General features: G+C 44.6%; 1 protein-coding gene across 5 annotated transcripts in view; it reads right to left on the bottom strand.

Annotated features, from left to right (window-relative positions):
- The window catches only part of LOC131959163 (C-terminal-binding protein 2), a 115,704-nt gene that overhangs the window by 32,082 nt on the left and 61,898 nt on the right, over nt 1-21,724 (bottom strand). Inside the window, exon 1 of one of the 5 annotated variants that reach the window (XM_059324261.1) lies at nt 19,669-21,487. The exons of 3 other annotated variants lie outside the window; for them this stretch is intronic. In XM_059324261.1, coding sequence (XP_059180244.1) covers nt 19,669-21,487 — 1,819 coding nt within the window. Of the gene's footprint in view, nt 1-2,048; nt 2,821-19,668; nt 21,488-21,724 lie in introns of those variants that run through there. One more of the 5 variants, XM_059324264.1, reaches the window with a different exon arrangement.

Raw genomic sequence — 21,724 nt, forward strand, 5'->3', positions numbered from 1 at the left:
GCGGTTGTTTGGTAGTCAGAAAAGAAAACGCAGAGAAGAGAGCAGCAACAGAAGTCACTTTAGTGGTAATGGGAGACCGTACAAGTCCTTCACCATACTATCATCATCTGCTGCCATCGGTAACCTAGCAACCACAAGCTGCTGTTTGCAGGTGGCCTCTTCTTGACAACAAGGCTGGGTGGCTGCTGCCGCTTCTGACCGCCAACAGCCATTTACTGTGCCACCCTGTGCCGAGACATGACCCACATCCCCTTTAACACAGGCAGCCGGTCAGACAGGACGAGGCTGTGTGTGTGTGTGTGTGTGTGTGGGTGGGTGGGTGGGTGGGTGGGTGGATGGGAGAACATGCCCATGGAGGGACGAGGGGGGTCATAATATGGATATGTGGCCTGTGTATTGTGTGTAGGGTTTGTTCTAGCTGGTGCCAGGTTGGCTACATTGCTGAATTTTTCAACAAAACAAATTGTCAAGTCTTTTATTAGCATAATAAATCATCCCTGGATGCTGATTGTTGCCTTTTCAAATGGCAAATGTCGCTGGCAGTTGATTATATCGGCTGCAGCTAATTAATGATAATTCTACAAGTAAGTTGCCCAAAGGCCAAACTCAAACTTGGCTGTTGTCTGGTTAATGTGCTCTCTGCAATTTGGCATCTGTGCCCGATAGATAATTTGTCAAAGAGGGAAATAAACTACTGACCTCACTCTACTTTTGTGCGTAAATTTAGTGGTTTTGCAGTTCAACCAGACCAACAGAGCGGTTGCTGATAACATCCTGTGACTTTCAGCTATTTTAACTTGCCGGTTAAACTTCCAAGCATGTATCAATAATTAAAGCATATCCACTTAACTGTGATTTGTGCCTTTCAGGATTTGGAGCAAGAAGCTTGAGGAATATGTGCAAAAGTAAGGAAGATAGAGCAATTTGACAAATGGATTTGATAATAAAACTAATCTTTTAAAACTCCAAACTATTCATATGAAATGGGTGCAATCAGATGTGCAATAAGTCCTCATGTGGAGGCACAAGTTGCAAAGCCAAACTGAGATCTGCATGAAAACATGGACACAACAGGAATGCACTTGCATGGATGTGGCAACAAATGAATAGGAACCCACACACAACCCCTGGCGCGCTGCCAGCAGCTTGACTGTGGAGTAACGGAGAAGTTTGGCATAATACACAGATGTGGCATCGGGTCAAACAACACTTTGTTTTCCATGCTGGAGTTTCCTCCTTTTCTGCATGGCACTCTGCCAGAGCCTGTACTTCTGGTTTACTGAGGCTGAATTAGTCATTTACTACTTTCCTCCCTCACACATACACACAACCTGCCATAAACACACACAAACCCTTCATCCCCCGTGACAGCGCGAGGTCACTGCATGAGTTGTAGTGGTTGAAGAGAGGGGGTAAAGTGGGTGAGGGGGGGTACGGGTATAAGCACCCTTTGTTGGCAGCCTCCTCACTGCCCTTCCCTCCCTTCACTTCCCCAAAAGTAGCACACAAAGGCCACTTGTCCTGCACTGCCAGTGCCCCACCCCTGTCACCACCCGGCTGCCCGCCACACCAATCCATCCCCTGCCAACAAAATGAGCGCACGCCTGTTTTAAATGGTACCCTCTGTGTGCATGGGCGGGCCGGGGCCCACACTCCGCCACGGGACAAAAGCGGGTGTCAACAGCATCCATGGCACAACCACGCCGGACCTCCCCTCCCCTCCCTCTCTCTTTTTCCCGCTCTTTTATTCTCCGCCGTTGCCCCGAGCTACTGAGCCCGAGACCGCAGAGGAAGCGAAAAACACAGAGCTGAGTGCAGCAGCGCAGGACAGGCGGACCTGGAAATGACTACACGTTAGACAACTCGCCTACCTTACGATCACACAACACACCCACCCACACACACTCCTTCTCGCCTTCCTCTTATCCACACTCCCCCAATCTCGCCCCATCTATCTACCTACCCCCCCTCCCCCCTCCCCCTCCCACCTCCCACATGCCAGACTTTATTAGACATCCAGAAAAGAAAACAGGAAACATGCTGCTTGCCTGGAAAATGTTGTCTCCACATTCTTCGGCTTAAAAACTACGCATCGCAGCAAAAACAGAAGATGATTGAGGCGATTGGAGAGGGGAAAAAGGCAAAAAAAATTAAAAAAGGGAAGTGCAAGAACCTCTGCAATAATCCAAGGAGGGTACCCCCCCTCTCACTTCTCCTCCTCCTCCTCCTCTTCCTCCTCCTCCACTCCTTCAACCCCCCCTCCCCCCTCCCCCGGAGTTGCTCCTCTTGGTCTGGCCCTGTTGGTGAGGGGAAGGGGTTTTCGCGGAGCGATCTCTCACTAAGCCCCCGGCTGCATCATCTTCAGTCCATGCCTTTGAGGGCTGAGAGAAAAGCACCATACACCAGCGGCGTGCAGGCTGGTGATCGGATGGTAGCGGGTTGGAGAAGGTGGGAGGGTGGGAGGGGGGAGAGACGCTTTTGTCCTTTTTTTTAATCTCCCAGGAAGAAAAGGCTGCAGTCGGGGAGCTCGATGGCTGGAAACTCTCTCTGCCGCTTCCTCTGCTGTCAGCTGCGCAACATCTATTCACTGTGTCTCTCTCTCTCTGTCTGTCTCTATGTCTCTCTCTCTTTAGCTCTTTGTCTTAGCTGATAATAAACCAGGAGGGGCAGAAAAAAAGATCTTGCGGCAGAAAAAAAAATTCTGTCTAAATCAAAAGTGCCAGCTCGAACATGCAGGGCTGAGCTCTCTGGGCTCGCACAATTTACTCCCCGGCTGCTTTCACTTCATAGGATCCGCACACATAACACACTCGAGCACAATCCCTCCTCCCTTTTTCCCTCCTCCTCCTCCTTCTTCTCCCCTTTTTTATGTTTTATTTCTGATCTGGACTCCACAGTGTTTTAAGAACGCCTGCCCCCTTTTTTCCCCCCTCTCTCTCTCTCTCTCTTACACACACTATTGCTTTCGTTTGCTCCCAGCCTCACCTCGCTCACCCCTCTTGATTATTTGGTTTCCTCCTCTGCTTTTTCCACTTTCATCTAGACCTCAACAACCCACCACACACACACACACACACACACACACACACACACACACACACACACACACACACACACACACACACACACACACACACACACACACACACACACACACACACACACACACACACACACACACACACACACACACACACACACACACACACACACACACACACACACACACACACACACACACACACACACACACACAGAGAATAACACAACCTCACCCCACCTTGGCATTTTGCGGGTTACCGGGAAGAGACTGGAATGGTGACATACACACTCACACTCCCCTCCCTCGCTCTGAATATGTAATACACACACCAAAACACACATGCACACACACTTAAAAAACCAGAGGAACAATGCAACATTCAAGCCACTCCAGCAATAACATTACAGCTGTAGAGTTGGCTGTCTTTTGCACCATCAGGGAAGTCATCAGAGCCGAGTGTGTTAAGTTCACAGTTTGGTCCCTGGAGGGAAGAGGAGGGAGGGGAGCGAACTGACAGATCGCTCTGCTGAATGACTGCGAGGACGAGCGGCTGAAAACACCCTGTTTAGAATAACAATGTAACTGGAGCCTCCCTGCAATTCTGCAGCGCGGCCAGAGCACGGCGACGCACGTGCACAGAAACACACACACATGCACACACCTCGCCGGCTGCATGACAGGCGCGACCAATAGACAAAGAGCCCGGCACGGTCACACGCCACAACCGATTATCACTGCCAGTAAAGTGGAAAGGTGGAACAGCCCGAGCAGTTTTGGCCCAGGGGGTGGGTGGATGGGTCCATCTCGGTGTGAAGCCACTTCTATGTGTGCAGAATACATCTACTTTAAGTGTGTTTTTATGTGTGTGTGTGTGTGTTTAGGTAACTATCAGGGCTGTTGTTTCTCAGCGGCGAGAGCCCAACGAGCACAGACATGGCATGTCAGCCGAGCCGCCGTCTGTAGCAATGACACATCTGAGGGAGTGTGACCATCAAAGGCAGCAGCCCCCACTTCCTGCCAGCCGGCCAGACACACACACACACACACACACACACACACGTACACACACACGTACACACACACACACACACACTCTTGATGGAGTGTGGGGATACGGCTGCCCCTCTGATCTTTCTCTCTTCAATAACATTAGAGGATGTGCAGGAGGAGGGGGGCTCTGACTGACAATATGTTAATATAGAACGTGGCAGATCACAGCTTCTCCAAAGACAGAGTCATTCTGCGAGGTTGGGGATGTTTTAAGATGAAGAAGGGAGGGCGTATCAAAGAGCACCAGAGGTTTTGCGAATGGCCACCGATTACAGCCAACTACACAGGCCAAGAGGTCATATAGTACCGAGGTCCAGCGTAAGCAGTTGAAGATTATATCTGACCGCAACTGCACAGTTCACAGGTATTGTTGAGGTTTAGAGTGGAGATTTTTGACATTATTTGGCCCAGAGTGGCTGGATTTCAACAGTTTGTAACCATTTTAGTGTTATAAAGTCAATACTATGGTGATCAAATAATGCATTAAGTTCCAGTTAGAGTTCAAACTGCTATCCTATAGACTGGAGGCAAACACACTTTTTTAATAATAGGACTTTTTTTATATACCAGAATCTAGTCTATTCAGTTGGAGTGCTCGACAGAACAAATGATAGGCTTTGTGAATTCAATAAAAGATGGTTCAGTTTTTGTCACTTTAAAAATGGTCAATCAGGAGAGCTTGTTTGTGGAGTCGAGGCTTGATTTTTATTCATCTTAGGCTAATAAATGTGGCTCTGGTCTTGATTTTTGTGCATGAAACTGCATCATTCTTTGATTTTGGCAATCTCTTGTGGAAAATTACTAGTTGCAATTAGCAATTAACAAAAGTATTTCAAAGATTGCAAAGGAATACTTGAATTTTTGGTAATTGTTGTGATCACAAGTTTGCAAATTCGCCTAAAGGGATTTGCTCCCTAAAGATGCACTAGTGATCTTTCCAGTTGAGATTTTACTGATGCATTTCAATTTGATACTTTGTGTAAAAAGGCACCAAACAAATGGGAAATTACAGCAAGTTTAAAAATCATCAGCAAATCGTCTGAAAATTCTCTCAGATGATAAATTGGCAACTCTTCCTACAGACAACAATATATACCAGTCCACGTCTCATGTACAGTGAATAAATAATGTAAAATCATCTGAGCCAAAGGTCAGAATCTATTTGATTGTTATGGAGTTGAGGCTTGACTCTGGTCTTGACTTCTGTGCACGAAACTGCAGCATTCTTTGCATTTTGTTGTTACATTCCTGCTCATTTTCCACCAGAAACTGTCAAAATGCAAAGTATTTCAAATATCGCGAAGGACTACGTTCAGTTAATTGTTGTGATCACAAGTTTTGCAGTTTCCTGAAGGGATTTCGCTCCCTGAAGATGCACTTGTGATCCCTCCAGCAGGTGCCGATCCGAGGCTGATGAGCCCAGATAGATTCAGGTCTCAGTGGGAAAAGGTATCTGGACAGAGAGGATGGGTAACATGCAGCCACAGGCCTGGTGCAAACAAACAGCTATAAGCTCCTGACTCCAGCAGTTGACGTGCATGTCATTACATGTTTGGAGGGGGCGAGTAAACACTAATGAGAACAGATTGGCACAGCAGGTCCCCCCCACACAAACACACACTTCCTCTTTCAGATGTAGAGCAGCCAGACTTGGGTCTAAACCAGTACTGAAGGCTACATCTGTTCGCCCCACAGTCTCTGTTGCCATAAAGCGAAGCCACAACCACACCTTGGAGCACAAGGATTTGTGCCTGCACACACCCAGTTAACAATAATAATACATGTCATTTATATAGCGCTTTTCTAGACACTCAAACACGCTTAACAGGAGTTAGTGCTATACAAGCTGATTTAGGACCAGAAATAAACCTAATCAATACTTAGAGCTCATTATCTGTATTCATTTCTTTCTTTATGCATAAAAAATGGTGAAAAAAATGATTTTACTTGCTGAAAATCTGATTTTAAACATCTGAAATGCAACCTTTTTGGATTTATATTCAACTGCTCCTTTCTTTTCTGTCATATTTGTCTTCATTTTCTATTATATTAAACATTTATTGAGAAGTCATCAAAGTAAACCACAGTGCAAAGTAAACCACAGAGCACCAAAAATCAAACAGGATGCAAAGACTGACATTATCTTATTAACAGATTAAAATAAAAAGCAGCGAACTACGTGTTTCACATGCTGCTTCATCAGTCTCTCTGTCTTTTCTTGAGTGCTTCGGTGTGCATGAGGACTTAAAATCTTGGTAAAAATCAGTTTAATCAAACCTGCTCCTATTAAAAAATTATTTTCTTCAGGGTACAAAACTTGAAAAATGGAAATGATCAATGAAGCACTACAACATTTTTAATAAGTAAATAATTATTATGTTGAAATACTAGTCAATACTGAGATTTTTAGTCATTATTTTGAGTTTCTCATAATATAAATATAAGTAAATTATTGTTATTATTTTGAGAAAGTTGCTCATTATGTTGCCAGATTAAACCTTTATTTTGAAATACTAAGTCATTATTTTGGGATAAGTAAAACATTTTTTTAGAAAGATTCTAATAATTCAGCGATAAGTAAGTTTTTATTTTGAGAAATCCATTATTATGTTGACATACTAGTCAATATTTTCAGATTTTTAGTCATTATTTAGTCTTTTTTTTTTAGGTGGTTCAGTGTGCACGAGGACCTAAAATCTGGGTAAAAATAGGTTTCATCAAATCTGCTCCTATTAAAAAAAAATCTGGGTTATTTTCTTCAGGGTATTAAACTTGAAAAATGGAAATGATTAACATGTCCAAGGAACCACAGTGATATTTTTTCTTTGAATTCTTTAACTCTGAAAAATGTATTATGTTTTTAAAAGAAATGAATCTGAGTTCAGAGTCTCCGCTGCCGCCTCCCTCCTGCTGCTTCTTAACGGCCTGACCTTTAGCACAGTGAGACATCAAGAGCAGCGGTCACGCTCTGGAAGACCCGACAAATGGCCCGAGCCTCCTTACAGTCCGTGTGGATTTACCGTTGAGACGGAGTCCTCTTCTTTGACCAGCCTAATTATACTGTAAGCGCCCTTTTCCTGTAAGCGCTGGAACTTGGCTGCTGAGAGGACGCTGAATGTAGAGGCCTGTTAAATCCCCCTAAAGCACTTAAAGGGATTTTAAGAAAGCGAAAGGAGCCAACTAGCCGCTCAGAGATGAGGCTTGGGCTGACCACGTTATGACCAGAGGTTCAGGGGTCCATTTCAGACGCTGGACCCGGGCCCAGATGTGCCTGAGAGAATACCCCCTGCCACCTTTATAGTTTGAATGTTTTATGTTGAACTCTATGTTGTGGGTTATTACCACTGTTTTAACTTGTTGTAGAGTAGTTGCTGTCTTCGATGTTAATGTTGTAACGAGTGTTGGTTTAGCCAAATTACACAACACATATTCTCAGTTATTTTCAGTTGGAAATACTGTACTTTCTGTAAACATTTCCTATGAATATTGTTCATTGTGGCTTCTGTGGAGTTCATTCACCTTGATAGTCAGAATTTGACCAGCTTGTTTAAAGACTGTGGTTTGTTTATTTTCTGTAATGTTTCATGTCGTCTTAACTTTTTGTTGGAATGTTTTAAGTCTGTTGCTTGTTCTTTTTTGTGAAAATGAAATTAGGAATCTCAGTGGGAAATATTTCTGGTCTAATCAAGGTTATAGAAATTTTAAAAACTGATGTTTTAAAAACTGTGTTTTTAACTAAGTTGAATAAGCTTCTGAGCCCAACCAATATGGGATTCTTGAGACTGATGCCAATACTAATTTTAGAGGTGGAAAAAACTCACCAATAACCAATACGGTGGCCGATTAGGGTTGCAAAATTCTGGGAAAGTTGGAGACTTTCCATTGGAATTAACAGGAATATATGGGTATAAACCAGGAATTTACAAAATTGAAGGTTAGCCCTTAACAGGGAAATCAAATATAGTTTAGGAAAACATATTGTAGCATAATCTTGACTAAAACAACCAGATTTCATGCAAATACACTTGAATATCTGCTATTCCTCAATCACATGTACACAACACACTACTTACTGCAGGGCTGCCGAGGCCACGCCTCCTACATGCACTGTTCATTATTTCCCATGGAAAGTTTCTGGAAATTTACCAGAAATTTTCCACCTCTTTGCAACCCTAGGGCCTGTATAGTAATTGTTTGAGTTGGAATGAAATTAGACATTTTATGTGGATTGTGCACCGATTTTCCCTTCTGCAAATGTACTCAGAGAGCTACATTCTCAAACATAAACCTTTGTCAAATAATATTTACCATTGTAATACATGATACAAACAATGTATTACATTGTCAGCCAATTCTATAAATCCTAACTGAGAAATAGAGGATAAAATAAATAGCTAAATAAACATCATTACTGTTGAGTTTCAGTCAATCGCTGACAACCGATATATCTGCAGGCTCTAGTGAACGCAGCAATTGTACTCTGCACAACCGCACTTAGACCCTTGAGAGGAAGTGGTCAAAAACAAAATTTTGGAGTGGTTTGTTTGTGGTGTAAATGTGATCTGAGTCAACTACAAGGCATACTCCTTCAGCTAGGTATGCTTGATAGTGGGATAAGGATTAAAACACTTACAGTGAGTCAAAGAATGAATCAAGGCCTGAACTTAACAAGGAACAAAGCACGTTGTTTATTTTTGGGCAGGATAATAATAGGACTGCATTTGAGTAAAGCTTTTAGTGATGTATTTTAATTTGATATTTCTGTGTAAAAAGACACCAAACCAAAGAAAAACTGCAGCAACTTTACCAACTCATCCACTGTTTAAGACCATAGCAAATGGTCCGAAAAGTCCTTCAGACAACAATCTTTTTCTCACGTCATGTACAGTGAATGAATAATGCAAAATCATCTGAGTCAAAAGTCATACTATATTTGTTCACTCAACAACTTGGTTTAAGAGCTTAAACCTCCGAGGAAACAAGCTGCGAGTGCATCCAAGCAAACTATCAGGAGAGCTGCTCCTTCTAACATGAAGTCGCTGTACAACAACTGATAAAACATCCAAAAGTCCTCTGAGATTCTCTTTGTCCTTCATGTTCAGTGACATGCTATTGGGGGTTTGGGAGTAAGATGGCTGATCTTCAATGGACTGGACCTTCTTGATGTGACAAGAGGTGGAGAGAGTGAGGAATAAGCAGCAGTAGTAGTAGTTTTTGGTCATGCAAGTTTAATTTCCCCACGGTGAATATTTATTTAGGAGGTCCAGGTTTATCCACCGACAGGCACCTGCCGTGGCAGCAGCAGCCAGGGTAAATAACCCCCCCAGGCATGTCTGCAGACACACACACATGCATACAAGTTCCCCCACCCTCTCAGCAATGGTCCAGATAACAACCCTGAGTCAACACTGCCACTCTGCTTTTGTTTTCTCTGCCTCCCCGCCTCTCTTTCCCTCCCACGTTCCAATCCCTGCGGAACCGCAAGGACCAGGGCTGAAAAGATGTAGGGATGAGGGACAGTGAGATAGTGAAAGAGAAAGCGGGGAGAGAGGAGGGCTAAATTACAGCATGGGAATGCAAATGAGTGCATTTTATTTGGGGGGAGCCAAGGAGGGCAAGCAGGCAGGAACGGCCCCCCTGTGGCCTCTGGATCAGTTGCAGCAACAGCGAAGGGAAGAAAAACGAACATTCTCACTCTGTCTTCTTACTTGGGGAGGAATAAAAAAAGAAATATCACAAATACAAAACCCACAACTCTCAGAGGCTGGTGCAGTCATAAAATAAAATGATATTTTGCTATGCTTTCACACAGCCGCCACCACCACTACCTCCTCCTCCTCCCATCCCTCCCTGCTGCTCCTCCCTCCCTCGCTGCCCGTAGCAGAGACACACTAAAGTTGCTGAAATATGGGCACAAATCACAGCCTGACCTAACACACCACCGCCACCACTCCTATCTGGAAAAACAGCGAGATAGTGAGCGTGCGCACGAGGGAAAGGGACGAGGACGGAGGAAGCGGGGCGAGCCAGCTGCAGGTGGTCTCCAGATGTGGTGGCTCTGGGGACGGGCCACTCTGGCGCTGTTAAGGGCGACTCGGCGCTCCCTCCTTCCCCTTTTCCTTCCATCACTCCTCCTCCTCTCTCAGTGACAGGAGCCATCTGGCCTGGCAGAGAGAGTGGAGACGCAGCAGAGAGTCCCACCCTCCCCAGTGTGGCCCCTGCGTGCCATTCAGCAGAGTGCACGAGTAAATAAAATGCATGCACACACGTACACACAATACCTCCCGCTCCCCATCCCACAAAGCTGTCACATGGCTATTAACCCATCGAAGCTGCGGCCCAGCTGTGCTCCATTACGATAAATACACCGGGGTCGCGGGGTCTTGTCAACCAGGAGTCAGCCATCAGATACTATGAGGTGTCCACTTACAGCCTTTTAAAGCTCACTTTGCTGAAGAGTTACAGCCATTTTCATCATCATAACCCCCCTCGCCTGCACCCTCTGGAAAGAAACTTCCACCCACCTCGTTCCACCGTGGCAGATGATATTTCACACTTCCTCTGGCAGAGCAGACCCCTACCCCACCACGCACCGTATCACCAAACCCACTGTAACAGGAGTTTGCATTTTGACCACACAATAGGACACCTGGAACACCTGACACCTACGAGCTGCACCGACTCCCACTCTGTATGTATTTCACTTGAGTTAAAGTGCAATTACCTGCAAGTAACAGGATGTTTTTTAAACAAGCGGAAAAAAAACTGAATGCAGAGCCTCAAATCCATTTCCTGGAAGACAAATCATTTGAGTCGTTTTATTCCTCGGAAAATAAAATAGCTTTCCCCTCCCTCTCCAATTGTCAGTCATTACAACTCTGTTAAGAATACGTTTGGAAAAGGTTAGCCAGTTAAAGCCCTGGCTGCTTCCTGCAGGCACATTTGGTCTTTGTACGGCTTGGGAATACTCTTAAAAGGATTCCTGAGTAATTGTCTATGCTGCAGAAGAAATTGGGAATGGAGGAAAATGGACTGTAATGACTGAAAGGGTACAGGGTAGTAGCAACATAATGGCCAATGAGAGCGACGCAGGGTTAATGCTGCTCGGATATTATTGAACGAATAAAACACTCCGTGTCCTATTAGCATGTACAAGATTCCAAACAGGGGAGGAGGGGCTCGCCCCTTGAGTAGTTTTTATTTATTTTATTTATTCATTATCTTAGCATCTGCTCTCTGGCATAAAAGAGGCTCTTTTAAATCTGCAGGGAAACAGCATTCAGCTCGTTAGACAAATAATGCCAGCGAAAAAGGTGGACACAGAAAATGCAACTTAAATGTTAAATAAAAAACACAACAACACTCTGAAGCTTGAAGGATTTTCCCCTTATCCTTGCTGCCCGTTTTAGAAACTCTCACAAGGGAGATGTACTGACGGTCCCTGCTGCGTTTGCTGGCCGCGGAGCAGAATGAATGGCAACCAGTAGCATTGATTTGCAGCGCGGGCCGCAGATCAAACCACAGGACAAAAGACCAGGCAGGAGGACAATGGAGGAACACAGCGGGCCACATGGGAAACTAATGACAACCGGTCGATCGGGACGACCACAACCGACCACAGGCGCACTCGTTCCAGGAAGGAACAGGCCTAACAACACGCGCCAAGAAAGGTTAGCGAATCAGCTTCAGCTACACAACGAGGCGGCCTACTGTGGTGGTCACAGGAACGAGTTCTTCAAGGAGAAAAATATCCACAGGAACACAGATTACTGCTCTACCTTTTTTTTCTTATTCCTACTCTTTTCATCTCCTCTCTTTCTCAGTCTTTTTCTTCTTCATCCTCTCCTCATCTCTCTGCTACTACCCCTCCTCGCCAGTCACAGACCATGAAGAAAGTAAATATGTGCGCGAGGTAAAGCAATCGGTTAACCTTTGAAATACTCTGGCAGTGAGATCTGCCGCTCTTTACTCTTTTCAGCTACAAAAAAAAGGAAGAGAAAGAAAAAAAAAACACAAGGTTGGCCACCACTTCAGAGGGGATATTCAATATCCATGAGCTTTTTCATTTCACACTGATGAATAATTCAGGGTGACCTGCCCACCACTGAGTGAGAGAGAAAGAGGGGGAGGGAGACAAAAAAAGAAGGAGGACTGGGGAGGTGTGCAGAGGTAGTTGTCTGTTTTAGTGGATGCAGCTGTTGCCGTTCGACACGCACAAAACCAATCTCCTCCCCAGCTGCCATGGAGAGAGGAATAATATATGGCAGAATTGACGACAGATAATTGGGGAGATTATATCAAAGTGCTGCCATTCTTACAGCGCGAGCAATGAGCACACATCATCGCTTTCCTGTAAACAAAACAGCCATGGGACAGGGAGACTAGTAGAATAAACATGACGATCTCCAAAAATAACCTGAAGATTTTTCTCACCAATCATAACATGATGGGCGAACGACACACACAGACACACAGACACACACACACACACACACACACACACACACACACACACACAGACACACACAGACACACACACACACACACACACACACACACACACACACAGACACACACACCTCGCCATTAGCGCTCAGCAGTGACCTTTAGGCCTGTTAAGGAGCATGCAGGGGACAGTTAACTTTCAATCCAAATTGCAATCAGATGGCCTCCAGTCGTCTCTATGAAATCTGAAATATTTAAAAGAACACTAACTAAATGAATAAAAGTGACTGCTTCTGTTAATTTTTTTCCAGTACAATTTTTGGGCCAGTTCAGATCTAATTTAATCTTTGAATAAATATGCACATGCATATACAAAGACACATCATGCTCTGTTCAAAAATGCACTGATCAAAGCACTGAAACTGAAAGCAAGATAATGAAAGTGTGTAATAATGTCAGATCTTAAATCCAACCTTATTTAGGTGAAAACTTCAGAAAATCTTTAGAAACACTGATGAAAATGTGTGGCGCACAAAAAAACTCTCCCACACACGCTTACACACATACATCAGGGAATAATATTTTTACAGACCCACTGACAGTATTAATTATCAGCAGTACAGTAGATGGGAGAAAACCTAAAGACTTAACACAGACTTTTGGACCACGCACTTCTGACCCCGTGCAGAGGTCAGCTGCTACTATCGCGCACGCACACAAACACACACTCAAGCTGTCAGAAGCAGAGGGAGACCAGCTGTTCCTCATTCGCTCGACGGCTCCGTCCCCTCCACGGGTTGGCTGGCTTCGCAGAAACCATTAATCCCTCTGTGAACGCAACCGATGGTTTGGAAAGATCAACCATGAGAAAACAGTGAGGGAGGGGCGAGGTGGGGATGGGGCTCCACAACACTTTTTTCTTCCACTTGTTTTTTCTTTCAGAGGAAAAAAAATACTGCAGTGGAAAAATAGATTTTCCTGGCCATATTTCCCCCGAGACACAAACAATACAGAGGCCGAGTGGAGATGGAGCAGCAGATAGTTCATGTAACATTTACCAGGTTCTCGGGAAACTGGAGACACATGACAGATAAGCGTTTAAGGAACGAGGGGTGAACAGAGGCCTTTAACAGTACAGGCGCATACAAAGCAATGAGAAAATGTTTTTCACTGTTTGGGTTTGGCTATGTCTTTAAAGTGCAGATTTCACCGTGTGCAACTCGTAGCTCTTTTATACATCATGCTCAAATAAGGACAATAATGCAAAACAACAGCCCTAGTAATGCAAACATGGCAAGTTTTTTTTATGAGTAAAAAATGTGCTTGACAGACCAAGACAGCAACAGGCTACTCATCATTTATGTAACTTGCTGAAGACCAGGCAAAAAGCCCCCAAAACAAACTGCATATTTCTTTCTGCTCTGCCACATTTGTGTGTGTGTGTGTGTATGTGTGTGTGTGTGCACGCGCAAAGCCCCGCCCTCAGCGAAACTCAAAGATCAGAGGAGAGAAACTAGCAACTATAAATGACAGCAAAATGAAAGGCTCTCACACTGAGCTAAAAATGAAAACACTGTGGTGCAACATGTGTCTTTTGATTCTATTAAAGGCATTAATTTTTTAGGAATTCTTAAAAATATTTCCACAACATAAACCTACCCAACAATATCCGAATAGCCAAATGTTCGGGTCCAACACTACTTGTCTGATACGTTTCCGTACCTTAAAATAAGGAAGCAATAAACCTAATGGTTACAATTCCTACACTCAAAGTCAATACAGTCATTGGCTCGTTAATTTAATTCACAAAATGTATCACTGTTAATCTTTACCTATCTCTAAATAGGCATAGTTTGCATGGATACAGTACATCAATACATGCACGTGGTGTTTTGCGATACAAATTAAAAAGCAGGGTAGGACTGATTATTACACAGCTCTATTCCCTGTAATAACCCCTGACCAATGCCATGTGAGCCGAAAACTCTCGTCAGTCTCCACTCATTCATATCAGAGGGATTAGTGAGGATGACACAGACTCCCGCTGACACGTGATGCCTGTATAGTAGCATCCACACACAGAAACACATATCATACACACAAACACACAGATGGCCGGTAGGATTTTCCTCACTCTAATTCTCAGCCTATTCCTAGACAGGTAACGTAAGCCATTAGATCCTAAACCATTACCGCGCCAACAACAGCAACTAAGGAAGGGATCAATACGCAGTGCAGTCAGGAAGTATTAGGACTGTGCTGGTGTGCTGCCTCTGTACTCTCTACTCTATTGGAGTTGAAATAAATTGGTGACTATGAGAAACTTTGTGCAGCAACTTTCAGCAATTATGGTGTTTACATCCACATGAAATGGACAATGTCAGTAGTGCACCCCTTGTTTTTACACCCAATCTTTGGTAATTAGGCGAGTTAAGGGACAGACAGTTCACCCCATAATCAAAAATGCATGTCTTCCTTTACCTGTAGGGCGATTTGAGTTGTGAGTTACCAAGTGGCTATATTGGCAGTAGAGATGTTTTCTTTATCTTTATTATAATGGAACTAGATGGAACTTGGCTTGTGGTGCTCAAAGTGCCAAAAAAATACCTTTAAAAACTCAACAGCGATCAGAAATCATGACCTTGTTCCTTATCCACAGGACCTTTTTTTACGAGAAACTTTTATAAGGAACTATTTTCTTTAAACTGAACTACACCAGCCAACTCTAAACCTACTCGGGGACAATGGACATGGACTATTATTTCTGTCCGGTGTATTGTGGTGTTACGATGGAGTTGTATGATGGTTTAGTTCGGAAGAAAGAAAATAATTCCTACATGAAGCACCTTACAACAAGGTCTGTGGATTAGCTTGAGTACCTGGGTAATTATTTCTGGAAAGAGACATTGCCTTTTGCAATTTTTGAACTTTTTTGGGGGGTACTTTAAGCACTAGCACTATCAAACTATTACTCCTGCACATCTACGGTGGTTTAGCTCAGTAAAAACACTGTCCCTACATGAAACACTTTACAACATGCAAAGGTCTGTGAATTATCTTGAGTACCTGCGTCATTATTTCTGGAAAGAGACATTGCTGTTGAGAACATATTTTTTTGGCAATTTTAGCACCAAAAGCCAAGAGCCATTTAGTTCTCTACAGCTGATATCTCCAACACTCAGCAACTTACATTGAAACAATAAAGACTGAAAGCACTACAGGTAAGAGGGAAATACATATTTTTGATTATGGAGTGAACTGTTCCTTTAACATGCAGTTAAAGCCATCATAATTAATACATAAGTAGCAGTCAAATACTCATAACTAAAATCTAGGACCCACTGGGAGGCCTGAATGTCTTGTTGTTTTTCCCTCATTCCGGTCACCTGGTCAGTTGGATTGAGACCAGGTGACTGACTTTTTAAATCATTATAAATATCAAAAACTCTCATGTTCCTGTCTGCTGCACTGATCTGACATTGAGGGAACATGTAAGAAAAGAACAACACTGTTTACCCAATATCAATGTCTTAATATTAAATCCAATGTGCTAAAGTAGAGCCAACAATGAAAATCATTACTATCCGAATATTATTCAACGGCACACTATATGTGCACAGATAATAGCGCGAGTAAAAGGAAGAAACAGACAGATAGAGGAAACGTAAGGTCTTGTCCCAATGTCCTGCTGTCACGTCCAGCCGGCCTAGATGAAGACAAACACTTCCTGCTGCTGAGAGAGGGACATCTGTGCTCCATGTACATGTGTGGCAGGAAAGTGGGGGGCAGCAGCACACGCATGTCCATATATCACAAGGCACAAATACTTTGAAGTTATGCATTTGCAGCAACATAAGCACTAAATCAAAGGACCATTGTACAATCAAGAAGCACATTGGCTGCACAGGAAGACACACTATCATGTGTCTAAAACACACACATAAGTCTGGCCTGTCTAAGGCCACACTGACACACAGGGGATGTTTCTCTCCTAACTAGCCAGTGTAAAAAAAAAAAAGGCAAGGAGTGCACTCTGAAATCAATGTCAGACACCTGAACAAAGCAGTTTAGCCAAGGACAGCTGAGAGCACATTAGGCATGCATCCTCGTGGATGTCCTTCCAAATACAGGCAGGGAAATTAAAATCCCATTCAGGCTCCTATGGGAGCAATGCACTGGAAGGTTACATAACTGTCAGCCACACCAGTGATGGCTTCCTGTCAAAAAAGGGGGGAAAAAAGGACATGTTTTTGACTAGCCTCCCAGGAAGGAGCGGATATAACCTGGGTACAGTGACACAGTGAGAACAGACTTATACAGGTAAACACGTCAACTGACACATCCCATATGGCTCTGGAGGGCTGAAGCCAACTTCTTTCCTTCCTGTAAGCTACAAGCCCTGCCCCCAAACACACCGCCTCCTAATTCTCCAGCCGAGAAAAGTACAGCCGAAGATGTTCCGTGGATTATCTCCAGTAGGAAACCACGTGCTGGCATTTGGTGACAACATGCAAGCATCCACCTTAGTTAATCTACTGAGCACGCACACAATGCAGGCTATTAACCAATCACATCTCTAGCTAGCCTGTTGGCTATTCTGCTTCACGTGACATCGAAGTTAGGTTTACCCACCTGTGCTGCTCTGTGGGATGCTACTGATAGACAACTCCATGGCCAATCGAGTGCTGCAAGGCGCTCTCCCTACTTTGGGTAGAAGGGAACTGTTGCAACTAAGCTCGACTCAACCGTTTAATGCCATTATTAACACTACTTATGGCTTTAGCCAACCAAGACAGCGCCCAGTGGAGAGGAGTACACAGGCAGGGCCCTCCCACCTGAACCTTTTACATAAATATTTTAAGGAGCTACTTATTTCGCTGCAGCTCACATCTTGGCTTTCAGAATTCTGCTTTGAGAATAAATAAGAAATCGACAGTATGGAAATGCGGATGCCTTGGCTGTGTGTAAATTTACACTTTGATGTAAGACGATAAAGAGAAGACTGGTTTGTATTGGAAGAACAACCAATTTATTCAGTAGGTGCAAAAGGAATAATGTGTCAACTTTTCATCAATATGCATGTTTGAACATAAAACACCATGCATGTAATGAGAGAAGCTCTTGACTGGTGTACTAAAGCCTTTGCACAAAAATGAGAAGCAATCTCTTGAGGGAGAGAGAGAGAGAGAGAGAAAGAGAGAGAGAGAGAGTAGAGAGAAATGTTTTCATTAAGTGCCCTGCAACATCTTATTATTTTCACTCAATTTTCTCCTTCTACAAAATGCACATGGCTGATAAAAAAAAAGAGTAACAAGTGCACAAAATAAATGTGCAACACTGCATGCAGGGCTTCACTTTTCCCCTTTCCTTAAATGTGAAGATTATCTCTCTCTGATTACCACCGAAACCTAGGTTGCCTAGCAACACACAATTAAGAAGTATGCTTTCCGATCGGCGGCAAGGGCTGCCCATTATCAGATGAAGTTACTGAAGCAACAAATGTCAGCTACATGCAAATGAGTTTGTTGTGCTAAAAGTGTACTTGAAGCAAGGGTGGAGTGGGGTGGGGGGGTTGGGGGGGGCTGTGACCTTGCAAGGCAGTGTGTATTTGCATGAAGCTCAAGAAAAAGGGACTTCCCACTCCCTCCTCCCCCACAGCTCCTTCCCCCTCCTCTGAATCTTGCACCTCGCTTCTTATTTCCTTGACAACACATGAAGGGAGGCCGCTTCATAAAAGTCATTACTCTATAACAAGTGCAGCAGCCCACAGACCCATTAGAGAGGCAGGCAAGATACAGGGTTACATGGCATAAAAGCAAGGTTAAACGATTTAATTCTCCCCCTAAGCTCATCAGCTCCCATCTGCAGGGAAATATATCAACTTGTTAAGGTGCGAAATCAAGGCCTTTGTGTGTAAAAATAAGCAAAGATGATGCCTTGCTGGAGAATTTACTCTTGCAGTAAAGTGAGCATTAGAAGCTGCCACACTACTTGTATTAACCTTGTATGAGACAAACAAGTTCCACAAATAAAATCAACATAATTATGTGTTCTGTGAGGCCACTGAAGATAAAAAAAAAACACTTTCACAGGAATATGTGGTTTAAAGAATACACCTTAGAAAACAAACAAAAAGACAAGTTTAGTCTTTCCATATTTTATGCAGCAGCAGAGTTATCTTCAAAAGCAAACAGTTTCTTTCATTATTGTTGCTGGAAGTGAAAATCGATTCTTGAGTATTTATGAAAACGGCAGAGAAGAAATTTCATTTCAAAATAAATTTTGTCCCATGTACCTACTGCCTGCGGTAAAAATTACTGAACTTGTTTAGAAGTAGACCAACAAACAAGTAAATGACAGAGCTTTTTGTGGCACTACAATGCAAAGAGAATTTCAAACAGACACGTCTATAAAAAGCAGCTACCTACACAATTATACATCCAATTAGTGTAATTGGATTTGAGGCAGTTAAGTCCCCGATTAGGTGAGAGTACAGTGTAAAATAGAATGACAGCAACTGCGCATCAGGGAAAATAACTCTTAACTCGAGACAAGCTGGATGTTTTTTGTTATTTACCAACTCAGGTTTACATTAAAAGACAGAGACAAAATAATCCTGTATTTAACTGTGTACCGTGTACCTTGAAAAACCAAATTTGAGCTACAAAACAACTCCTACAGCAACACTGTTACTTCAAAAAGGATTCCGACCAATAAACTACGTGAAAGAAAATGACAGAAAAAATGTTGACCTCAATAACTGGAGTGCTGCTTATAAGAAATGCTTCAACTTGGTGATGAGACAGGATCCCCTCCGGCAAATGACACAACCCTGTTGCAATACATGTATAAATAGTTGCGTAATTTTAAAAAAAGACCTCTCGGAGCAAAGCTGCTTAACTTGTCAGATGCATCTTACATGCTACTCCTCCATTCAATAAGACTGTCAGTCTGATTTTTTGTTGTTTGCCAAAAATCTCTCCATTATATACAGAATTAAATATCACTGTGCATCTAATCTATGACAAAACTCAGGAAAAAAAAATTACAAAACCAAAAATTAACCAGCAACAAGGAAAGAGGAGACGGGGTTTGAAGAAATAATTGAGAAAGGTGAGGTTTAACATTACTTGTGTCAGGTGTGGTGGTCATGGTTGAGACTATGACAGGTGGACCAGTGCGACGTCCTACCATCTTGGTGTTGTTAAGGTTCTGCACTTGGAGAGTAGTGGAAGAAGTAACTGGAGCAATGGTACTCTCGGGGGCAGCGTTGATCCCTTTCCGGAGAAGTTGGGGGCTGTGAAGGGGGCTCGGTGGAGCTAGTGGCGATGCTGGGGGAAGGTTGGGGGCTCTCTTCATCAGCTCCATGGGGGAATAGGAGCCAGAGAAGGTTTTGGGCGCTGCTCCAGGGGTGCCCGGAGCTGGTGGAGGCTGCTGTCCAAGAGCAGACATTGCAAGACCGGTGTGGGCATTGTACATGGAGAAGGGTCTTCCTTGAGTCACAGCGCTGCTATATCCTACCGGGCTGATTGGGAAAGCTCCAGGTGGCATGGGCCGTGCTGCCGGGTAGGTGGTGGTTTCCAGAAGGTGTTGGGAGGGCGCGCTGCTCGGTCTTCTACCTAGAAACTCTCCCATCCTAGGGGACACGGTCTGGATGGTGGTGGGAGGTTGCTGCATCAGGTTGGGGTCCATGGTCAAGCCCTGGGGTTGCATGTAAAGGTCACTGCGATGGGTAAAGCTGTTGGATCGAGCACGTGTTGCTGCTCCACTTGCCTTGCAACTAAGCACTACACGGGACAGAACGCGTGCTTGAGCCATGTTAGGGGCCACAGAGCGGACATCGTGGTCCTCCATCATTCCCAGCGTGGCGGTGGAATCAAAGCCATGTTGCAGTAGGAGAGTGATAGAACTCTCAGCCAAACCTTCAGCCCGCAAATAGGCCAAGAAATTAGGGTCCACCATCTTCTTGGGGTCTGCAGCACTGGGGTGGTGAAGAGGCATGCTGGAGGTCATTCCAGCTGTGGCAGCCACCATGCTGGGGTCATAATTTGGGTCATAAGGCAGCCGCTGGGAGGCTACAGCTCCATAAGCCCGGGGGAGAGCTCCGTCCATTCCCTGGGAAGCTGGGTCCACCACTGAACTGGTGGCAGTTGGCTGGCGGGGGTCCAGGGACAAGCTGGTGATATTGTTATAAGCTTGGCGAGCAGTGAGAGATGGTGGCTCAGCGGCGTAAATAGCAAAAGGGGGCTGGATCCCGTAGACTGCAGGAGCGGGAGAGCTGCCACCAATACGGTGGACGTCTGGGATCATCTTAGATCCCAGAGTTTCCCTGTACAAACGGCTCAGCTCGTGAATGGGAGGGGGAGGAGGTGGCGGAGGAGGCGGGGGAGGAGGTGGAGGGGGAGGAGGCGCTGGGGTAGGTGTAGAAGCAGAGGGAAGCACGGAAGGTGTGGCCCTTCCCTGTTCTTGATCCCAGGTAGGCTTCACCCCCCCACTGGGCCCATAATGCGAGGATGATCTGGTGAGCAGGTGCTGGTTATCCATATAAAACCCAGACTTTTCAGTCTGGCCAGATAAGGTAGCATCAGCCAGGTAGTAATCCTGAGGTGGTGCAGAGGCCCGGCCTGCCATCACTTGCCTGAGAAAGAGGCTGTTGCTTACATCAGGCACAGAGGTCTTCCTCAGCAGCTGCAGCCCATGCCGTTCCTGCTGGACCTGCCTATACATAGGGGGCTGGAGGCCTGGATCCGGTTTCTCAGTGAGACCTGGGTGATGGTGAAACCACACTCCACCGTCTCCCCCACCCAACGCCAAAGAATTCCTTCGCCCCGCAATGGTGCCACAGTAGTGACAGCGACTTGCAGCCCTGTCGTTCTGGCCTTCAGTCCATTCAGGACCGTGCTGGCCCAGGGAGCCACCGAAATGCGACTGCTCACTTGAGTTAGGCATCAGTGAAGACAATAAAGCAGACGGCTATAAAAGCGGAAAATAGAGCCGGGTATTATATTTCAACTCTCCAGTTACACTGGCCCCCAATCAAAAGGGAGGAGTGGGGTGGAGAGGAGAAAAGGTGAATCATGAGCTACCTTTTTACCTGATATGCAGCTGTAGGCCCCACCACCCCTCACTCTTAAGTCTGTGCTATCATGTAGCTCCCTGCTGGCAGCCTATCTAAATAATTCAGCC

The sequence above is a fragment of the Centropristis striata genome, chromosome 21, assembly GCF_030273125.1.
Source record: "Centropristis striata isolate RG_2023a ecotype Rhode Island chromosome 21, C.striata_1.0, whole genome shotgun sequence".
In the NCBI taxonomy this organism is placed as follows: Eukaryota; Metazoa; Chordata; class Actinopteri; order Perciformes; family Serranidae; genus Centropristis; species Centropristis striata.